At 43.6% G+C, this 21,877-nt stretch overlaps 1 protein-coding gene across 2 annotated transcripts in view; it reads right to left on the reverse strand.

Moving 5' to 3' along the window:
- Window positions 1–19,333, reverse strand: part of LOC122807819 (store-operated calcium entry regulator STIMATE-like) — a 792,354-nt gene extending 773,021 nt beyond the window's left edge. For both annotated transcript variants that reach the window (XM_044078908.1, XM_044078907.1), the window contains exon 1: window positions 18,962–19,333. In XM_044078908.1, coding sequence (XP_043934843.1) covers window positions 18,962–19,130 — 169 coding nt within the window. In that variant the 5' untranslated portion in view covers window positions 19,131–19,333. The remainder of the gene's footprint in view (window positions 1–18,961) is intronic.
- Between the last annotated feature and the right edge of the window lie 2,544 nt (window positions 19,334–21,877).

A 21,877-nucleotide genomic window follows, 5' to 3' on the forward strand; every position in this document is an offset into this window, starting at 1 on the left:
AAGAGAGAAAAGGAACCCACCTCTACATATAAACCTGTAGGTAAGCTACCACAAACATCCAAGGGAGAATAGAGGTGGTAGAACATGTGGGAAGGAAAACCCCAATGGAAGATCCCAAAAATTACTATCGGTCTGTCCAGGCTAGGGGGAAGGAGGGTGGGACGCAAGAAAGAATGCGAGAAGAAGACAACTAACATGGAACGTTATGGTAGGTACATAACTTCTTAATGTTAAGTTGTCAATCTCGCCTTCATTCTTGCTGGATGGGACCGCGTCCCTAGCACCTTACCCCGGGTGGCCTATCGGAACAGACTCTTGAGAACAGTGGAACCAATGTTGGCACGTTTCTGGAGGCCATATCCAATTTGCAATGCAAGATAAAGGTATGAGGAGAAGCCCATGTGGCTGCTGCACAAATGGAATCTATTGGTAGCCTGTCCTGAAAAGCTACAGATGTAGCTAATGCCCTAGCTGAATGAGCTCCAGGTCTTGAAGGCAGTTTTTGATGTCTGATTTCATAGATGAAGGTAATTATTGAGGTAAGCCATCTTGAAAGGGACACTTTAGTAAATGGAAGGCCCAATTTCCCTTCCGCATAAGACAGGAAGAGCTGATCAGATTTCCTAAACTGTTTAGTCCTGTCTAAATAATATCTAAGTTGGCGATGAACATCTAGAAAATGTAACTTTTGTTCTGACCTGTTGGAATAATCAGGGAAGAAGACGGGGAGATCAATACCTGGTTTAGGTTTGCCTCAGAGGAAACCTTAGGCAAGAAGGACGGATTAGTCCGGAGGGACACCCTGTCTTTATGGAAAACTAAGTAAGGAGGATGACTGCAAAAGAGCATGAAGTTCAGATACCCTTCTAGCTGATGTTATGGCTACTAGGAAAAAGTGTTTTCCATGAGAGCAACTTAAGAGGGCATGAAGCCGCAGGTTCGAAGGGGGGGGGGGGGAATCAAGGATGCTAGGACCAAATTCAAGTCCCACTGAGGTGGGGGGTCTTTGATTGGGGGCTTGAGCAAAAAGACACCTCTTAAAAAGGCTTTGCAGAGTTTATGGGACATGATACTGGAGTCTGAGACACCTACATGAAAGTTAGATATAGCAGCTAGTTGTACTCTAATGGTAGATGAGGAAGAGCCTAAATGAAAGAGCTCTGCCAGGAAGTCTAGGATAGACTGGATAGGTGCAGTGAAGGGGTCTATATTTTTTTATGCTGCCCAGAAGGAAAAATGTTTCCACTTACTATTGTAAATCCTTCTGGTAGAAGACTTGTGAGAGGCTATCAGGATGTTACGGACCGAATGAGAGATTAAGGGAAGCCTGGCTAGGGTAGGAATCGGAGAAACCATGCTGTGAGGTTGAGAGATTGGAGGGAGTGGTGCAGCTGGCCCGACTGGTGGGTCAATAGATCTGGCACTGGGTCCAGATGCCAAGGCTGCTCCAAAAGGTAATGATGGAGGAACGGAAACCATATCTGTCGACGCCAGTAAGGGGCAATGAGGGTCATAGTGACTCTTGAGGTGATAGCTTTCTGAATTAATTGAGAGATCAGTGGAAAGGGGGGGGGGGAAGCATACAGAAGTCCCCGGGGCCAATCGTGGACTAGAGCGTCTCTGGTGGGTTGGCCTGGTAAAGGGAAGAGGATGAAGAAGTCGTGACACTTGCTGTTTTGGGGAGTAGCAAAAAGATCGCAGCAAGGTCGGCCCCATCTCTGAAAGACTTCTTCCAGCACTGATTTTTTTAGAGACTACTCGTGAAGCATGAGAATAGCCCTGCTCAACTTGTCCGCAATCACGTTGGACTTCCCGGGAATGTGCGTTGCTATCAGAAAACGCTGAGAAGAAATCACCCACTGCCAAAGTCTGAGTGCCTCTCGACATAAGGGGTAGAACTTGGTTCCGCCTTGTTTGTTGATGTACCACACTACGGACATGTTGTCCGTCTGAATTGCAATAGTCCCTGTTGGAAGAGAGTCATGAAGGGCTTGCAATGCTAAAAGCACTGCTCTCATCTCCAAGACATTTATGTGCAAGCGGCACTCGAAAGATTGCCACGTGCCCTGGACTGTCCTGTCCTGATGATGTCGTCACTGTGGCGATTGGGGGGGGGATGAAGGGTCTGCCTTGGAGAACTTGAGGTGATGTGATCCACCAAGACAGGTGATTCTTGCATGATTGAGTTAGTAGGATGATGTGAGACATCGGGAGCTGTTGGAAGGACCATTGAGAAAACAGCATCCACTGGAGGATCCGCATGTGAAAACGAGCTAAGGGGAGAAGTGTAATAGTAGCTGCCATGAGTCCTAATACCTTCAAGACTACCCTGGCTTTGATCTTGTTGCAATGAAGTAGAAGGTAAACTTGTTTGCGGATATCTAATACTCTTTGCTCTGTTAGTCTGGCGGAAAGATGAACCGTGTCTAAGGTGGCACCTATAAAGGTAATAGATTGACAAGGCTGATTTTTTGAAATTTATTGAAATGCCTAGAGCTTGGCAAGTTTGGATGGTGAAGTCTCTGGATAGAAGCAGTTGATGCCTGGTGGTGGCGGTAAGGAGCCAGTCGTCCAGATATGGAAACACCTGGAATCCTTGACGTCTCAAGTGAGCCGCTACCACTGCCATACATTTGGTAAACACTCAGGGGGGCTGTAGTGAGACCAAAGGGCAGGGCTCTGAACTAGTAGTGACTGGCTCCCAGCCTGAAGCGGAGAAACATCCTGGAGTGTGCATTTTGATATGGTAGTACGCATCCTGAAGGTCTATTGAGCACATCCAATTGTCCTGACCCAAGAAGGGTAGAATGGACTGTAGAGTGGCCATCCGGAATTTTGTTTTCTTCACATACTTGTTTAGCTTGCTGAGATCCAGTATGGGTCTCCAGTCCCCTGTTTTTTTTGGCACCAAAAAGAATTTGGAGTAGATTCCGGATCCTTGCTGGTCTGCTGGGACTGGTTGGATGGCTCTTTTTGATAGCAGCTTTGATATTTCTAATGCTGCTTGTTCCCTTAGACTGGGTGGAACGTCTGGAAGGGATCCTTTGGGTTGAGATGGGATGTGAATAAAGGGGATTTTATAACCCTCGGATATGATCGACTGTACCCATTTGTCTTGAGTGAGGGAAAGCCAGGTTTTTTGGTACAGTGATAATCTTCCCCAGATTGCCTCCGAAGGTGGACAGCCGGGCAGCTCCTCAGGGATGCTGAAAGGGTTTATCAGGGAAAGTTTCTCTGCTACCCTGGTTTTATGGACCACCTCTGCCCCTAGGGTGGCGTCTAGTGTTGTTCCTCCCTCTGCCTCTAGAGGGGAATTGACTTTGTGCATCAGATGAGACTCCCTGTGGTTTGCGGAACCACATTCCCCCCCCCTGACCTTTGGGATAAGGCTTGGAAGGGGTAGAAAAACGGACTCCCACGGCAGAGAGAGTCTTACCTTCCTGCTCGCACCTAGTCAATGTATCCTTCACCTGAGGTCCAAACAACGTTGAGCCATCAAAGGGGGAATTGGTGAAGGACGCCTTGAAAGGGTCCGCAAAACTGCAAAGCCGCATCCAGGCATGACGTCATAAAGCTACGCCTGTGCCTGCGGCCCTACTCGCCCCATCAGCCGCATATGAGATAAGCCGCATGGAGGAGTTCACAATCAAATTCAGGGTTGCCAACTGGGAGTTCATTTTGTCTTGGAACCCCTCAGCTGTTGGATCCTGCATGGCCTCACCCATATCCTTGAGTAAATCCCTCTGGAGACGGGTGAAGTGACAAGTAGTTCAGCGACAGCATGGCAAAGGTCGCTGAGGAAAACATCCGCTTACCATAGCTGTCCATGGTCCTAGACTCCTTATTAAAAGGATGGACAGGTACCGAAGGATTGGCTAACTCCTTCTTAGTGGCTGCGGCCACCACCATGGCATCAACAGAGACACCTTTGGGATAAGTTCCACTGAATCAGGGGCCGTCCAAGCCTTCCTTGCCACCACTTCCATGAGGGGGTCAAAGGGAGGAGACACCCAGGAGGTGGAAGGGCGAGAGCCAAATGCCTCAAGGTAAACAGACTCGTCCTCTGAAGGGTTAAGGGTGGGCCAGTTCCCCCTCTGTTTAAGGATTTCAAGGATGTCAGCAAAAGAGACATCCTCAGAGGGGGACCGAGGGGAACCTTCAGATTCCTCCAAGTCGGTGTCAGAGGTGATAGACTCAGGGGAGTCAATGTGCTTCCTCTTGCACTGTCTCTTCCGAGGGGGTTCTCCTACTGGATCAGGAGAGGCCTCGGAAGAGGAGGATATTCCCAATGGGGAAACCTGAGGAGCTGGCTCTCTACGGTCTGTTACAAGGGGGTGGGAAGAAACCACCGCAGGCACTGAAGAGGGAGGAGCTGACAGAGCCGACTGTGGGGTAGACACTGGGTGTAGCACGCTCTGCATGACCTCGAAGGTGCCCCGATCAGCCAACGCCGAAGGTCCCCGCTCCGAGGAGACAAGGACCCCCCCGGCACAGACAGGGATGGCTCCAAAGCCGATGGAGCCGAACTCACCAGCGCCGATGCTCCGAGAGGGAGAACGGGGTCGGACAAGGGAAGCAGGGATGGGAATAGCCGCTGACTTGAGTAGGGCTGTGCAGCATTTGGGCCAGTGCCTCGGACTTGAGAAGTCTACTCACCACCCTTTGTAAGTCATGGTCGGACAGCCTGGAGGACCGAGAGGAATAAGACCTATGGCTCCGCTCCGACAGAAGAGGGGATCCCGGAGCCAAGTGGACGGAGCCGATGGAAGGGGACCTCGACCTCTTCTTTGAAGGTGGCTCCGATAAGACTATCGGAGCAGACTGAGTCTTAACAACCTCGGCTCCGGCCGGAGCCGAGGTAACGGTTTGAGACTTCTAAACATCGACTCCAACCAGAGCCGATGTCGAAGCTGCCTTAATGCTCCCAGCAGAAGGCTCTGAAGCTGGAGCCGACGGCCTGGAAGTCTTTGAAGGCTTCCCCGACGCAGACTGGGTCGAGGGTCCTTCAGGCTTTAACAAGCCTCGAAGTATAAGTTTGTTTTTGCGTTCCTGCAGGACTCTAGGGCTGAATGCATGGCAAACAGCACATGAGTCCTGCAGGTGCAAAGGTCCCAGGCAATAGACACAAGAAGTGTGACAGTCTGTCAGAGACATTTTCTGACAGCACAAATCACACTTCTTGAAGCCTGAGACCTTGGAGGAGTCTTTAGATATCCTAAAAAGACTGTATGTAACACAGACACAACACACAGACACACCCTTTAACCAAATAAAAAAATCCAGTCACACTGAAAAGACAGGGGAAAAATGGGGAGTGGGCCAAAGGCCTAAAAGTTAAAAGGGAATAAAAGGAATACAAGGGAGACCCGATTTAAACTAAAAGGATACTCTATTAAAAACTAAACTAAACTAGAAAGGGTAGGGGTAGAAAATTGAAGTTTTGACAAGAAAAACTCACTAACCTGCCAGAGCCGGTAGAAGAAAGCACCTCGTCAGCTAAGCGGCAAACGAGATCGGAGTAGTTACCACCTAGCATTGTGGGATATAGGGGAGCCTCGAGCCGGTGGAATAAACTCTCGAGCTTTAGTATTGGTAGAGTCAGAGCAGAGGATCGGCTCCGAACCCATCCAGCAAGAATGAAGGCGAGATTGACAACTTAACATCAAATGTTAAATAAATAAATAAATAATTCTATCAGAGTAGTAGTATCTTCAGATCCTAACTATGGCCCACGTGATCCAGATTTAATAACAGGCTTGGGTGTCTGAGGTGCTGACAAGAAATAGCAGGTGTGCCACCCAAAGAGGGCTTCTTCACAAACACTACAAAGAGGGGAGTCGTCTTATGTGCCAACAATGTGGAGGTAGGAGGCAGGGAAATAAGGACAGGTCATTTTAACTGCCCCCCCCATGCAGAAGCAGTTGCGGGCACTGCCCCCAGGATACCCTTAAGATCCCTACTATCCCACGTCACTTGGAAAAGTCCAGGTAAAGAAGGACCAGGTACATCAGATGATGGACAACGGCATGGGGACAGATGGACAGACAGTATAAAGCAGACTGTAGGGGAGGTAAAAAAATCTCAAGTTTTACAAAGCCGGTCTCTGCAGCCTAGTGATGTGTGCGGGAAGACAATGGTTTCAATCCTCAGCCTTTCACGACACACCGATAACCACAGAACTGGGGTGCACGGGCTTGGCCATCCAAAGCCGAGGACAACACCCCTCATGAGCACATGTCCAGGAAGGTACAGGACATTATTTTGGTGATATGGTTGGTCATGTCAGCCAACCAGTGAGTGGAGTTAAGCTCATAACCAGTATGCCATCATTGCTGGGATGCTGGTGAGGGCATAAAACATGGCCTAGGTGATGCTCTCACCAAGCAGATCACTATGAAATACACAAAAGGGAGGAAAGAAAACTTGGCAAGCATAGTAAAGAAAACCAAAAAAAAAAACTGGAGTACCAGTGGAAAGAGATAACCAATGGCCTGCTCAAACTATTAGAATTTATTTATTTGTGGCATGGAGGTGCTTAGGAGAAATGGTAGTGGAAGTTTTAACCAGATTGTTTAATGAAATTTTGGAAAGTCAGAGGATGCCTGAGAAGTGGAGAAGTGTTTTGGTACCCATCTTTAAGAATAAGGGTGATGTGCAGAGCTGCAGTAACTACATAGGGATAAAACTGATCAGTCACAGCTTGAAGTTATGGGACAGAGTAGTGGAAGCTAGGTTAAGAAGGGAGGTGATGATTAGTGACCAGCAGTATGGTTTCATGTCAGGAAGACCACTACAGATGCGATGTTTGCTCTGAGAGTGTTGTTGGAGAAATACAGAGAAGGTCAGAAGGAGTTGCATTGTGTCTTTGTGGACTTGGAGAAAGCATATGACAGGGTTGCTAGAGAGGAGTTGTAGTATTGTATGAGGAAGTCAAGAGTGTCAGAGAAGTATGTAAGAGTGGTACAGGATATGTACGAGGGTAGTGTGACAGCGGTGAGGTCTGTGGTGGGAGTGACGGATGAGTTTAAGGTGGAGGTGGGATTACATCAAGGATCAGGTCTGAGCCCTTTCTTTGTAGTGTTGATGGACAGGTTGACAGATGAGATCAGACAGGAGGCCCCGTGGACTATGTGATATGTAGTGAGAGTGAGGTGTGGAGATATGCTTTAGAGAGGAGAGGAATGAAGGTCAGCAGGGCTAAAACAGAATATGTGTGTGTAAATGAGAGGGAGGATAGAGGAATGGTGAGGATGCAGGGAGTAGAGTTGGTAAAGGTAGATGAGTTTAAGTACTTGGGATCAACAGTTCAGAGTAATGGTGAGTGTGGAAGAGAGGTGAAGAAGACAGTACAGGCAGGGTGGAATGGGTGGAGAAGAGTGTCAGAAGTGATTTGTGACAGACGGGTACCAGTAAGTGTGAAAGGGAAGGTCTACAAGAGGGTAGTGAGACCAGCACTGACGAAAAGGCAGGAGTCAGAGCTGAATGTGGCAGAGTTAAAGATGTTAAGATTTGCACTGGGAGTGACTAGGATGGAGAGGATTAGAAATCAGTATATTAGAGGGTCAGCTCAGGTTGGACAGTTTGGAGACAAAGCAAGAGAGGCGAGATTGCGTTGGTTTGGACATGTGCTGAGGAGGGATGCTGGGTATATTGGGAAAAGGATGATAAGGATGGAGCTGCCAGGTAAGAGGAAAAGAGGAAGGCCTAAGATAAGGTTTATGGATGTGGTGAGAGAGGATATGCAGGCGGTTGGTGTGAAAGAGCATGATGCAGAGGACAGGAAGAAATGGAAACAGATGATCCGCTGTGGCGACCCCCAACGGGAACAGCCGAAAGAAGATGATTTATTTGTGGACAGTGTAAGTAAAATGGAGGCCTTTATTTTTTGTGACCAAATTAGTCCCACTAGACCAGATGCCTCTTTCGAGAGATATGAGAGGTAATACTTATACCGACTATGAGATATTTGGCCAGGGCACAAGTGAAATTCCTTACCTCTTTTTTATACGCCTGAGCTCCCACCAAGTCCAGCAGATGGGACCCTAGTTTAAAATCTCACCTGAAGAATGACACACTCACGTGTGCAGCTGCACTGGAGTGTCAGTAATGTAGAACCACCACCATCATACATCCAGCTCAGGGGGTGCAGGTGCTTATGGGTAAGCAGCTACCAAACTCTGTGACCCAGCACACTGTACCCAATTCCAAGTGGAGGCAAATGTCTGCAAATGAAAACTCCATATTCCTCCACAAGTGCCCAGAGAAGGATGGGTCCGCCTGTGGGAAAGTACATATTCATGCTTGTATGTTAAGGACACGTTACTAGTTTTGTGGAACTCTCACACAAACTCATCTCACCCTCTCACACAAACTCATCTCACCCTAGTACTGAATTCCTTCCAGGTACTGGGGGGCTGAATTCACTGGTAAGTAAAAGGCAACTAACATCAAGCAGAAGGCAATCAGTATCACGTCTGGGGTGGTATACAGCACTAGTTCTGGGCATTACTCAGCAGTGCTGTTAGTACACCTGAAACAGTTCCCCAGTATCAAACACTGAAAGTTAGTTGCAGCAGTTAGCTCAATCAATTACAGTTACACACGTGTACCACATTCTCCAGTACAGCCTGTATCTATGCCAACTTTTCAAGTACAGTTTAAACTTTAATAGCAAAAATTACACTCAATACTATAAAAACTGTGAACGCAAGCATAAAATGCCAAAAAAAAGCTGAAATGAGGCTACACCTAAAAATAAATCAGAAATGCACCAAGTTACATAAGCACAAAACAGAAATAGATAATGCTGACCTAAAACAACACATCTAGCACTCCACACTAATTGCAACATCTTATGTCTCAAAGCAGAAAGTCATCGTTTTGTTAAGTAAAAGGCCACCATCATTCAAATTCAAAATCATACGGATTTTACTCAACACTGTATTTACTGTATGACCAGGAGGGAAACTGCAGCTTTCTACCCCCACATCTTGCATAGGTCGCCAGAAATGGCAAGTACAAGCTGATGCAGCACTCGGAAAGTTTCTTAAGCAGAAACTGATGACAGAAGCCAAAAGACAGGATGAGAGAGTACATAAGTAAAGGTCACAACAAATAGTCTGTGCAAGAAACTGTAATACACTCACGCCTACAGTTACACACCTAACATCCCATGCAAATGTTTCCTCCAGCCACCACAGTAAACTTTGTGCACAAATGTGTACATTTGGCAGGACTACATTGTATCAACTAGTACTTAAAATCTGTCCATTCTTCAGAGCAAAGATTTTCTGTTTAAACAAAAATTCTCTTTAAAATTGTTGTTCTTAGTTTTAACATATCACCAAGCAATATTTTTTGCTGTATGGGTAGATCACCCAACCACATCAATGCAGCATGAACTGCAATCACCCTCAGAGGGGATTGTGCAAAGGCCACCGACGACCAGGTGTACAGTGCGCATAACACAAATCCAGGCGTACAGTGCTTACAACACAACACCAGCCTCCTCAGAAGACAGACCATGAAGAGAAGGAAAGTAGAGTTTTAAGCAAAAGAACATGTGTATAACATTTGATAACATGTGTATAACATTTGATAACATGGGTATAACAAATGCCGACATCTGATTAGCTTTGAAATTGCAGGGCTTAAAAAAAAAAAAAAACGCAAAGGCAAAAAAGCAGCTCCCCTAACTGTCATTATGCTGAGCTCTGTGCCAAAATGAATGGTTCATGCAGGGATAACATGGGTAAACAAGAGAGGGAAACTGAGTGCATGCAAGCTGTGAAACTTGCAAACTATTCCCAGCAGAAAAGAAAACGGTTAAGATTTTTAATGAATAAATAAAGTCCCTGTACTATAGATGGGACACTAAACTCACTTGCATCCTTCAGTTTATCTTACACATTAAACACTACTGTGAATTCATCCTTGGAACTGGACACTATTTCACGGACTGGATAGTCTCCAAATTTCCTTTTAGGGTAAGGTTTAAAGTGATGCATTTCCAGCCCAAGGCAAGGCTTTATCCTATGTTCTAAACCACAGTCATTTCAGAACAAATTCCAAGTACTAATGAACACAGCACAAAAGCAGAGTTTGTTTCTATATTTACCTCAGCTGCCCTCCAACAAAGAAATGCTAGAGAACAACTTCTGTACTATTAGCGACTACAGACCAACATCACAGACCACACAACGTTGCTCTTTCACCTAGACCTTGGCAACGGGCTCTATATGCATTCACAGTCTAGCAGCTGTATACACCCTGGGGTCAGTTCTCCTCGGTCTCTCCTGTCCCAGGTCAACAAAGGCTGCTGTCAATGGCAGCATTATACGCAGAGAGCAGAAATAATAAGTGATGACACCATAACCCAATCATTCTCATATCAGATCAATCACATCTTTACCCATAAGTCTATCTCAGCATCAGAACGTCAGGAAGGAATCGCTTAAAAATTAAGAATTCTCATGGACATATAACCATCTGCCAGGTTTATGAGGGTGACTTGCCTTCTGTCAGCTGGAGTCTGAATGTTAGCCAAGACTGTGAGGTAAGGACATTTTCCTCTTATCTGTGAGGTTAAACCATCAGGTGCAGTTTTAATTTGATCCTCTAAAGTTTCAAAGAGTTCTCCATCAATTAACTATGGATATCGGACGAACATAACATAACCATTGTATTTTATACAGATGTTGCTCCAGCCTCTGTGAGTGACACAGAAGGCTTACTGCACCAGGTAAACCTTTCCACAGGGTAGGGACTACCACTAAATGTACATTCTTGTATTTTCCTCGGACTTCCACAAAAATCTTACCCACACCCAAGTTGAATCCACTGATTTGCCAAGCACAAATGCAACCACAGTAAGTTTACACTTCAAAAGGTGCCTAGACTGTCTGGAAACTTAGCAGTCCCTATGATCTGATATCCCTCTCATCAGATTCTCAGACAGGTCAGTCACCCCAGACATGACATGAAGGACAAAGACAACGGACGTGGGCTTTACTTTCACAGCCAATGTATTGCATTCTGTTACGTAAACATTGTTCTATACTTTTGATGGTGATGATTAGCCATTTTCTACATATTCCCAAATTCCTAAGTGTTGTCTTGGAAGTCTGCCAACCAGTTGGACAGTGTACACAGCTAGATGGGTCAGAACTGGCACAGCCTGATACAACTGGTGTGGTGGTGAGATGGCATCATCCAAGGGGTAATGAACCTAGAAATGTCCACCATCCTTTAGCCTGATCAGTAGCACTCAAGGATTTATTAGTTAGGACACAAAGTCCCGACATGTCAGCAATCAAAAAGGAACAGGTTCAGATCTGTTATATATTGCAATATAAAGCCCTAGATTTAAACAAAACTTCAAAATAAAATTGCTACCCAAAGCTATCAACTGAAGTCCATGTTTACACAATACATGCTGTCAAAACATAAAGGCTACATTACTGTGACTGTACTACAACAGCAAACTGCTAGTAACTGCACCAAATGCAATCAAAGCAAGGTGATGCTGTTGTGGTAAGTCATACAGGGCCATAAGTACATTACAGGAGCTCTGTGCAGGGCTGTCCTGGCAGCAGACATTTCAGCCATCTGTGGTCCCAAGTACACTGTACCACTCCCTTCTATAAAAACATCACTCCTAGTGAAGGTAAACAGATTATAAAACTCACTGAACAAACAAGCTTTGAACCTTTTACTTATTACATCAAGTTTGCATACCAACTCTTCTATATTACTAAACTTCTACAAAAGTCAAGTAAAGAAACATTTTTTACCAAAATGCAAACAAAAACTGCTGGACTCAACTACTCTGGTCAAATCACTGTCTTCTGGGTAAGCTGTACATCTTATTTAACCAAGACCTTTCTTTTTGTTTCCTAACATAAGATCTGTCTTGTATCTGTCCCATGCATTCCTGCATTTATGCTAAGGAGGAGATGACCAATGAAAGAAGTCTTTAACAGAGCACCATTTAAAAGAAAACAGGAGTTCTGTGTTCAAATGCCAATACAAAAGGATTTTAATCCTGCACCCATTATTCAGAGCTCAGCGTATGCTACAATTGTGTGCAATACTACTTCAGTAAGACTGTGCCAATCATACACCACCCTCCCAGAGAAAAAAAACTCCTTTAATCCTTCCACCATATCTCAGAGTGTGTTATTCTCAAATGCCCCTGAATGACTACATACTTATGCACAGACAAAAATAGTGGCTCAGTTATTAAAAGGTCTGCCTCACAGGTCCAGGGCTCAGTGCCAAGGGCTCAAATGATTTCCAGTCACTGCATCTGTGGAAGCTACATGTTCTCCCCATGTCTGCTGCAAGGATCTTTTCTGGGTATTCCACCCCCCCCAAAAAAAACTGGTGGAAAGTGTTTATATACATATAAAATACATTAAAACACGTACGTACATGTGCGCACACACACACTCGCACATGCAATGGTTGATAAAAGTGCACCTTGGGCCTCAGGCACATTTTTGGACAATGAATAAAAATGCCATGTATTCTTGGATTCATCTTCCTGACGGTTTTAAATTATATTCTGGTTTAATAAAGCAGCATTTGTACCTTTTAAATGTGTGGTTTTGAACATTTTTTCTAGTAAGTGGGGAATTATTTATTGACATTAGTCAACTAGGAAAGTCCCGGGTGGCCACGGTGGTGCAGCAGTTAGTGTTGCTGCCTCACAGCAAGAGGTTCTCCGGTTCGATCTGCGGCTGGGGTGCCTTCTGTGCAGAGTCTGCATGTCCTCCCTGTGGTCGCGTGGGTTTCCTCTGGGTGCTCCGGTTTCCTCCACATCCCAAAGACATGCTGTAGGTGGATTGGACACACTACATTGGCCCTAGGCGTGAGTGCGTGCGTACGTGTACCTTCTGTGGAAGGTTGGGCACCGGGCTGGCAACTCGACACTGTAAAACTCCACTGCCAATCATGAGTGGACAAGGTGATCCGCTGTGGCGACCCCCAACAGGGAATAGCCGAAAGAAGATGAAGTCAACTAGGAAAGTCCCATCTGGATCTCGAGTACCCATTTGCACTGGAGGCCAGAGGAGAAAAGTTCCAAAGAGATTTCAACAGTTACCACTCAAATCTATGAGCCAATAATGACAAAATGTATCCATTTCAGAACATTTCAACTATAACAGGCCGTTCAAACTGCAGTCATTAAAATCTACCAATATCTAAAATACAGTAATCATGGCCATTTTATCGATTGTGATAAAAAAGGTCACAATCTGCAAAATGGTCACACTAAACAATTCTAATTTGAATTACACAAATAAGAAGCCCTGCAAAGACAGACATTAGGGGTAAAGTAGTTGTTGTTTGCCTTTTCAGCTTTTCCCGGTTAGGTCGCAACAACGGAACTCCAGTCCGCTAATGATTGGCAGTAGATTTTTATGGTGCCGAGTTGCCAGCCCGACACCCAACCTTCAGCGAAGGCACGCCCATTCACACGTCTTTTGGAAGCCACTCGACCGTGGGGAGGACATGCAGACTCCACACAGAAGGCACTCCAGCCGTAAATCGAACAGTAGAACCAGTAATACAGTTAAAGTGGTCTATTACGGTTGAAATGTTCTAAAATGGGTACTTTTTTCATTTTTGGTTCACCATTTGAACTATTAACTGCTGCAATCTGTCTTTGGAACTTTTCTCCTCTGCCCTCCACTGAAAATGAGTACACTAGACCAAGATGTACTTCCCTAGTTAACAAATATCAATAACAAAAATGTCTTTATCAACTCAGCAGGGTCAGTCATTTTTATCCACAAACATTCTCCAAACTCAGCAATTATAGCTACATTACTGACCGCATCCTTCTAAGACAATAGTGTCAAAAATAACACTAAGAATGATAAAAATCCCAGATTTCAAATTTATTTCACACAACAAAGTATTACAAGTTAAAAACACACATACACACACTACAGCAAAGCCAGATTAAAAGCAGTTTAAAAATGACAAGATAAAAAATACAAAACCTATTCATATACAGCACACTTTAAATAGAAGTTTATTTTTGAGAGCAAAAGAAATATAAAATCACTAACCATTTGATATATGCTAAATCAATATATATAGTGTCTACAAAAAATGTCATTAAATAATTTCACATTAAAGAAAACTTAACACCTGTACAGAGGCTGCTGCTGGCAAACAATTTTACATTTTAGTTAATCATCTACAAATGAAGAGCTCGCTACCCGTGAAAAATAAAACTGCCTGAACTGCTTCAAAAATGGTGCTGATGATGATTTCCAGAACTAGATTATAGGGAACGTCTGACAAACAGCATAATTCAAAGTTACCAGACACCCTTTGGTAAAAACTCTGTACCCATGAACTACCACATAGCTGGTAGTCTACTTAATGCCGAAAACGTGATAAGAGACCTTGGGACACAGGTGGACAGTAGTCTCTCCTTTGATAATCACATCGCCACAGTGGAAAAATCTTGATGATTGGACGGGAAATGGGAAATTCACCCCGGGGATCACTTCTGTGGCTCTGCTCGACAGGGGCACAGGAAAATAATTTTCTTGGGTGGTGAAAGCCAGGCTACATTTTTTGGCTAGGCTTGTATGGGCCCTGGGCCGATAGCCTAGTACCTACCTATGAACCTATGCAGTCCAGAAGACTATTGAGGAGCCGAGCCCAAATTCCCAAATGTTCCAAAGCACTGCCTGGTTAAAAGGACTTGCTCGATGTCACACAATATGTAAATGAACGTGGAAAAATTCAAACTCTGCACCCTTGCCACATGAAGGAGCTCATTAAAAAGTCAGAGCTTTAGTCCTCTGAACCAGCTACCAGAGTAACAGCAAACTAAATACAGAAATCCGTTATAATCCACTCATGTACAGAAGACTGTATCATATTAACCTGAAACAATGACTGCTCAACAAATTATAAAAATCAATGTAGATGACCCAGCTCTGATGAGCACTCAAATAATGCAGACTATACCAGCAGACAAATACCAACCTTTGTTGAAGGCTGTAAAGAAGGTATTTCAAAAATTATATTACTAAATGCAACACGTTTAGGCTGTATTACACAACCCAGGCCTGTTACGAATTACACAATCCAGGCCTATTAATGAATTAATTCATTCTTTAATGAAATGAACAAAACAAAACAATTAAATACAATAAAAAGGATACAGCAGCTTTTGTTCAACAACCCAAAAGTCCTTCAAAACACAGAAACATCACTGCATACAACATACTGTGTTTTTTTTGAGGGGGGGGGGTACATGCCTGCAGTATGCCTACATCTCATTTCTGACCTCCCGTGTCTACTGTCATCAAAAACAGCTACTTCTGTTAACATCGTTTAGTACAAGTCTGACCTACTTGAATGACCGGTAATGCCATATTGTTGCAGCATACACCTCCAGAATTAGAGCTGGATTATGGACAAATGGAGCCCTACACAGGGTCAGACTCTGCCAGTCATACCAGTATCCCGTTACTTGGCTGCCTCCCCTAAATTACCATAAACACAGCTCAAACCATTCAGCGTACATACTAACAACTTCTCTTTTACAATCACAGATATCTGAATCATTTAATTTCAAATTTTACAGGAAAAAAGAAAACATTTCGAAAACAGACTTAGCATGAGAAACGGTAAACATCTCTTCCTTTGACACTCACACCACCCCCATTAAACTACAAAAAGACATTAAAACAGTAAGAGTGCAGGGGTTGAAAAGACAAATAAGTGCTAACAACTTGGGGCAGCCTACTGGACAAATGTGTCACTTTTCAGGAGCAGTCCAAGAGTACCGTCTAGTGAAGTAATTTGGTCAGAGTTATGGAGGTTGAGAGAACCAATCCCTGTACTGTAGGAAGCATCTTTTCAACAGAGCAGACAATGCTAGATAAAACGTAAGCCAAACACACTGTATTTCACATCTGTGTGCCTGAGAAAAAAAATTAAAAATGTATTCATAGTTAAAATTGTTTTATTTATTTTATTTAACATTTGTTGACCGGGAAAGTCTGACTAGGTTCCACAGATCCTGTTTTCAGCAGAGGCCCGGGGAGAAATGCTCCAGAAGTATAAATATAAAAATATTAACATTAAACTTCCAGCCTTCACTCCACTCTATTTACTCACAACTAAAAACATGCGTAGGGTTAGAACATATGACAAAGAAGAAAACTCCCCTGCCCACTTTAATCGTGTGCACTACACCTACACATTACGTTACTAAAAACCCTTTCCCTAACAATACCACTAATCAAGACAAAAGGACATAGAACACCCACAACACCAGTCAGACACGACACTAAATCTATCCCCTTAGCTAACCTGCAAACACTCATGTGTACACACTGCTCGCTGATAATGCAGGCTCGTACATGATCAAAACCACCTTTTCAGACATTCTTGTTCCTGCATACTCCTATAGATCTACAATATTTAAGCCGGCATAGTGGCTATGGTGTTTACCTCACAGACACAAGGTACAGAGTTCAATTCTCACCAAAAAGGGCTGGTGGTTGGTATGATGGTTAAGGTGTTTACCTCAAAGTCAGAAATACAGTGTTTGATCCTCACCTTGGAATGGGGAATTGGCCAGGCTTAAAATGGTCAAAGAGCCTACCTAGTACAACAGACATTAGTTCTTCGCTAGCCAGTGGAACCCCCCACACTACAGGGAGAAAAGGTAAACAATCTTGCCACTGGCTGTCAAGTATTTCAAGGTACAAGAAGTTTACCCTGTCCTTGTGCCTCATCTCTCAAAACATTTCCGCTCCTTTTCCACATCCTGCTTCTTCTTCAGTCCTCCTGTCCCCATCCCCCGATTTCCATCGTTCCCAACATGCAGTCGTTGCCCCCCTTCACTTTCTCATTCTGCTACCAAAACACAATCTGGAGAGTCTGCAAAGTTCACCAGCCTCAGTTATACTGCACTTTGCCAACCATCCCTTTCCCAATGGTCCCAAAGCCTTTGTCCCTGCACTGAACAATCCCTCGCCACAATTTCTCTGAAGTGTCCTCGTACAATCTGCATTATCATTTGTTAGTACATAAGCGGACGGATCCATATTTACTTATCTTTTGTTAACTGAATTGATCCATCCATCATTTTCATGCTTAAGAGTCAAAAAAGCAAAGACAATTTACAGAAATCTAACAAAAACGGTACAATGATACATAGTTGTCAGACAGTGAAATAATTAAAGGTCTCAGTTGTACAAAAAAATTATAAATTTATGTTCAAACCACATGCATCTTAAAGAAGTTAAATGCAGTTGTTAAAGCAAAAGATTTATATTACAATACAAGCTGATCAGTAAAATTAGATTTTTTTGGCGATATGAACTATCAACTGGTAAATAAAGCAAGAAACAGTTATATTATTTATGCAATGCAAAATTAAATCATTAGTTTAAAGTGATGATCTGTTTCACAGTGGAAATTTTTTGACTTATGTTGATGCATGTACACTGTAATGCCATGTTTAACCAGTACTGTTGAAGTCATCACATTCACATTTGTTTGTCAGATGACATTTAAGAACTTATGAAAGCAATTTAAACAACTGGAAATTTGACGTTTTGAGGAAGTATAGTCCATGAAGCAAAGACAATTTTATACAAGATCTCTTTGGTTGATGCTAAAGCATGCAGGGTGTCTTGGTAGTTAATTCCTTCCTAATTACAGTTCCTATGGGATGTTTCTAGTATGCAGTTGAGTTTTAAGGGCTGAGCATATTCTACTTAGGAATTCAAATGTATTGCAGTCAGAAAGAACAGCACCCTTCTCCCTACATGAAACCATTTGGATCCCTGTATTGGGTCAGTGACGCTCTCTTTTGACAGTTGGAAAATTGATAAATCTTAGTATTTTGTTTTCAGATATCTGCAGTATTTAAGGATCCTGACCAAAATCTTTTGCAACATTCATGTTTATGGACTGCCTTGCTCCACTGAAGTCAGAATCCCACCAAACCAATCAATTCTGACATTTTTATTTCTGCATTCTATCTTCCATCATGTTTTTTTTACATCAACCTTTCTTTATCACCCAACAGTACAGAAATGCCAACATTCACTGCAGGTCGCAATATCATTCATAAAGTTAAGGATAGAAGCTTCTCTTCCCTCTTTACACCAACGTTTAATACTCTCAATCACTCTGTGTAAGTGAAAGCAGCACTGCTCCTTAACACAGACATTTACGTGTACCTGATTTACTCAAATAATTAAAATTAATAATAATTACTAAACAAAACTAAGTCATCTGTATTTTACATACATTTCCATTCAACTTTAAGTAACATTCAACCTTAAAGCTTTAAGAAATGTAAAAAAGTAGAAAGGTTAAAACAAATGTAAACAAACAGCAGGCACTCTGGAATATAAAGTTAATGACATTTCCATATAATCCCAATGACAATATTTATTACAAAACACTTGCATTAATTTTGTCAGAGCCATGATAGCTATGCTAACACCTGGCTAATATTGTTTGTAACAAGACTGGCCATGTGATCACAGAATCACCCATTTTTATAATAACATTACACACCAGATGCCATCACCACAGAAATCGGGGGCTACCAGCATCGCCCATGGGAATAAAAACAAAGATGGATTGTGGCTCAGCAATGAATGTTGACAAAATCATTCTGGACAACTGATCACTTGGCACTTTGTGGAAAATGAGTTGTTTGCACAGAGCAGAACCAACTCCCTGCAGATCAGGGTGAACCGGTTGTGAAGTCCCCTGAGACTAAAGGCCATGGATGGCCCAGCTGGGGTGAGCCGTACGGATGTCTGTGAGGGTCATCAGGTGGGTAGGAGCAACTTCCCAAAAGTAACAGACCCCCCCGGTCCCCCAGATCTCAAATCAAGCCCCCAGCCCTAACCAAACCACAGCATGAACACAAGACAGTACACCTCAGCGCCCTACTCACACATCAAGGTGCTGAACGCCACCACCGCCAGCAGTCCCTGCAGGAAGATGCCGAAGCTGTCCATAAGTGCCCCGTTCTTGCATCCCGGGTACCCGGGCCCGGCCGGTGCTGACGCCGCTTTGGTGCTGAGGTTGCCGTTCGCATTGTTCACGGGCGGAGGTAATGTCATGGCCGTACTGGGAGCACGGGCACGCAGGCCGGCCCCAACCTGCCCCACACATACACAAAGATCACAGACCCTGTTTGTTCAGTCCGAGTGGGAGACACAGCGTCTCCAATGTCCCCCAAGAGAAAGAAACCCACAAGACCTGCAGGACTACACCTTTAAGAGCGTACTGTGAACTGGAGTAACGTCATGACGTCGGAAGGGAAGCACAATAACAATGGGCACACCTGTCAGCAGCGAACGTTGAGGCGGGGATACAGTGGACTGGGCGGAGCTTCGCTGTGATGGGGAGGTGCCCTTGCAGTATGACACGCCTCCAGCTCAAGTTGGTTCATCAGAAATGTTAATTGTTGACTGATTATTTGATATGAGCATTTTTCCTCATTTTCAGTCTTAAAAATTCCATGATGCACAGTGAAAGGGTATGTCCCACAAATAACCATGGTAAGTGATACTGAGTGGAATTAATTTATGCAAATAACTTGTAATTATGAAAAAAATAGTTGTTAACCAATAACCATGCTGTCAGGTTCCTACTGGAAGCTTAAGTGTTGCACATTTTGCCCATTTATTACACATTATCAGAGGCTAGTCAGAGAGCTATGCACACCTAGTTGTCACCAAACGGAGCGTACTTGGGCCTGGGGCTATGAAAAATTGTTAAAAAGCATGTCAACACTTCATTCTCCACTAGTTAGTTTATTTATCTATCCAAACATTACCATAGATAGACATTCTGTTAAGGCACACAATCAGTACTTTACTGAGAACTTTACTGTAAATACATATTAACTGTAGAAAGGTATTATCAGTAAAAAGAATGCTGTGGAGTACTAGACCAATTAACAAAATTAGAAAAAGAGTGGGTGTTTCAAAAATAATACAGGCACAAGCAGAGAGTCAGTCTGTCATATGATTAACAGGAAAAAGTGAGAAGAAAGAAACTATATAGAGAGCGATATAAATAAATTATTAGGATAGGTTAGACTGCAGCACTAGGAGTACAATCTTTTTGTGCCAGCGTCAGACACCTATCTGGCCGACACTCCACTCAACATTGCACATTCACTGGTTCTTTGCTTATGCTGGCAGGCACTCCATGTGGCACGCTTTGCCTGTTGACATCCCATCCTACAGTATAAACAACACTCTTTCTCTATTGTTGCATGCCGTTGCTCTGCCTGACAGTAAATCTAGGACTCCTTCTCAACAGATCTTGGCCTGAAAACCATCTGGCACAGCACTCAGTAGTCTTTCTCTACTGGTGACAGACTGGAATTCTATCCAGCACTCTTCCTCTTCTGGACTTGGCTACCACATCATCCAAAAAGTCCATTCAGGACTCTTTCTCTGCTAGTGCAAGCCAGAACTCTACATGACACCACCCAGCAGTGCACCTGTGTCTCTTTCTCTGATCATCCCTACCTGTCAGTGTACCCGGCACTCTTTCTCTGATAGTTTCAACTGACACTCCATTCAGCAGTACACCTGGCAGGTGTTCCCTGTCAGAGAAGGCCAGCTCTCTGCCTTCTAATTCAGCTTGAATTCATTGTGTGTTGGTGCTGGCAGGCACTCCACTCAGCAGTACATCTGGTAGGTGTTCTCTGTCAGGGATGACCAGCTTTCTGCCTTCTACTACAGCTTGAATTCATTATGTAATGGTGCTGGCTTGCACTCCATTCAACAGTACACCTTGTAGGTGTTCTCTGTCAGGGATGACCAGCTCTCTGCCTTTTACTTCAGCTTGAATTCATTGTGTGATGGTGCTGGCTGCCACTTCATCCAACAGTATACCTGGCAGGTGTTCTCTGTCAAGGATGGCCAGCTCTCTGACTTCTACTTCAGCTTGGAGTCATTGTGACACTTCATCCAGCAATGCACACAGGAGTCCAGCAGTCTACCTGGTAGTCAGTTTTGCACTTTGATAGTTTACCTGGCACTCCACCTCCAGTCAACAACTATGATAGCCATATCTGATCATGGCAATCTTCTATTCCACTGAGCTCTCTGCATTTTAACTCAGTGCTCCTTTGGTACATCCAGCTCTGCACCATCAACAACCAAACAGTACAGCTGATTCTTTGAGATATATGGCTTTGACTGGCCAAGGCACTCTAGTGATCTTCCTCATTTAGAGTCTGGATGGTGAGTAAATAAGACAGAAACATTGAAATATGCCCTAGCTTCATTAGCAATAAAGTAATAACGTTAATCTCATAAATTCTTGCTGTAGTGCAGCTGTACTTGCAGGTATGGCTTGAGTCGTTTTTCTCTGCAACTCTTTGTTATCACAATTCTCACAAGCTGCTTGTTTTCTTGAGGTAGTACTAGTTATATCCCAGAATTTTGATGCATTCCCATGGCTTTTCTATTCTCACTCTGTCTTCAACATGTACATTTCATAGTCTCCTGCAGTTTCTATCATAGCAGTATTTCTGTCTCCAGTGGCTTTCCAGTATTTTCTGTACACCTTATTAATTTCATACATCAAGAATTTGATGGTGCATTTATGACTGATAATTACATATCATTCCTGACTTATTGTCAACATTGCTTGTTTTGTTAGTAATAAGTGCACAGTTGTGGATTGTACATGCTGGTGTAATTTTTTCATATTACACTATACTAGATGTTTCCTTTTATGTTTTTAATATTGCCTGGCAATGTACATTTTTATGTAAGGTATATGCTTTTGAGGCTGTTATTGGCTGTTATGAAAACACCAGCAAACCATATTTTCTTAAAAAAGT

This window comes from Protopterus annectens, chromosome 7.part1 (assembly GCF_019279795.1).
Source record: "Protopterus annectens isolate FY-2018-M chromosome 7.part1, PAN1.0, whole genome shotgun sequence".
NCBI lineage: Eukaryota > Metazoa > Chordata > Ceratodontiformes > Protopteridae > Protopterus > Protopterus annectens.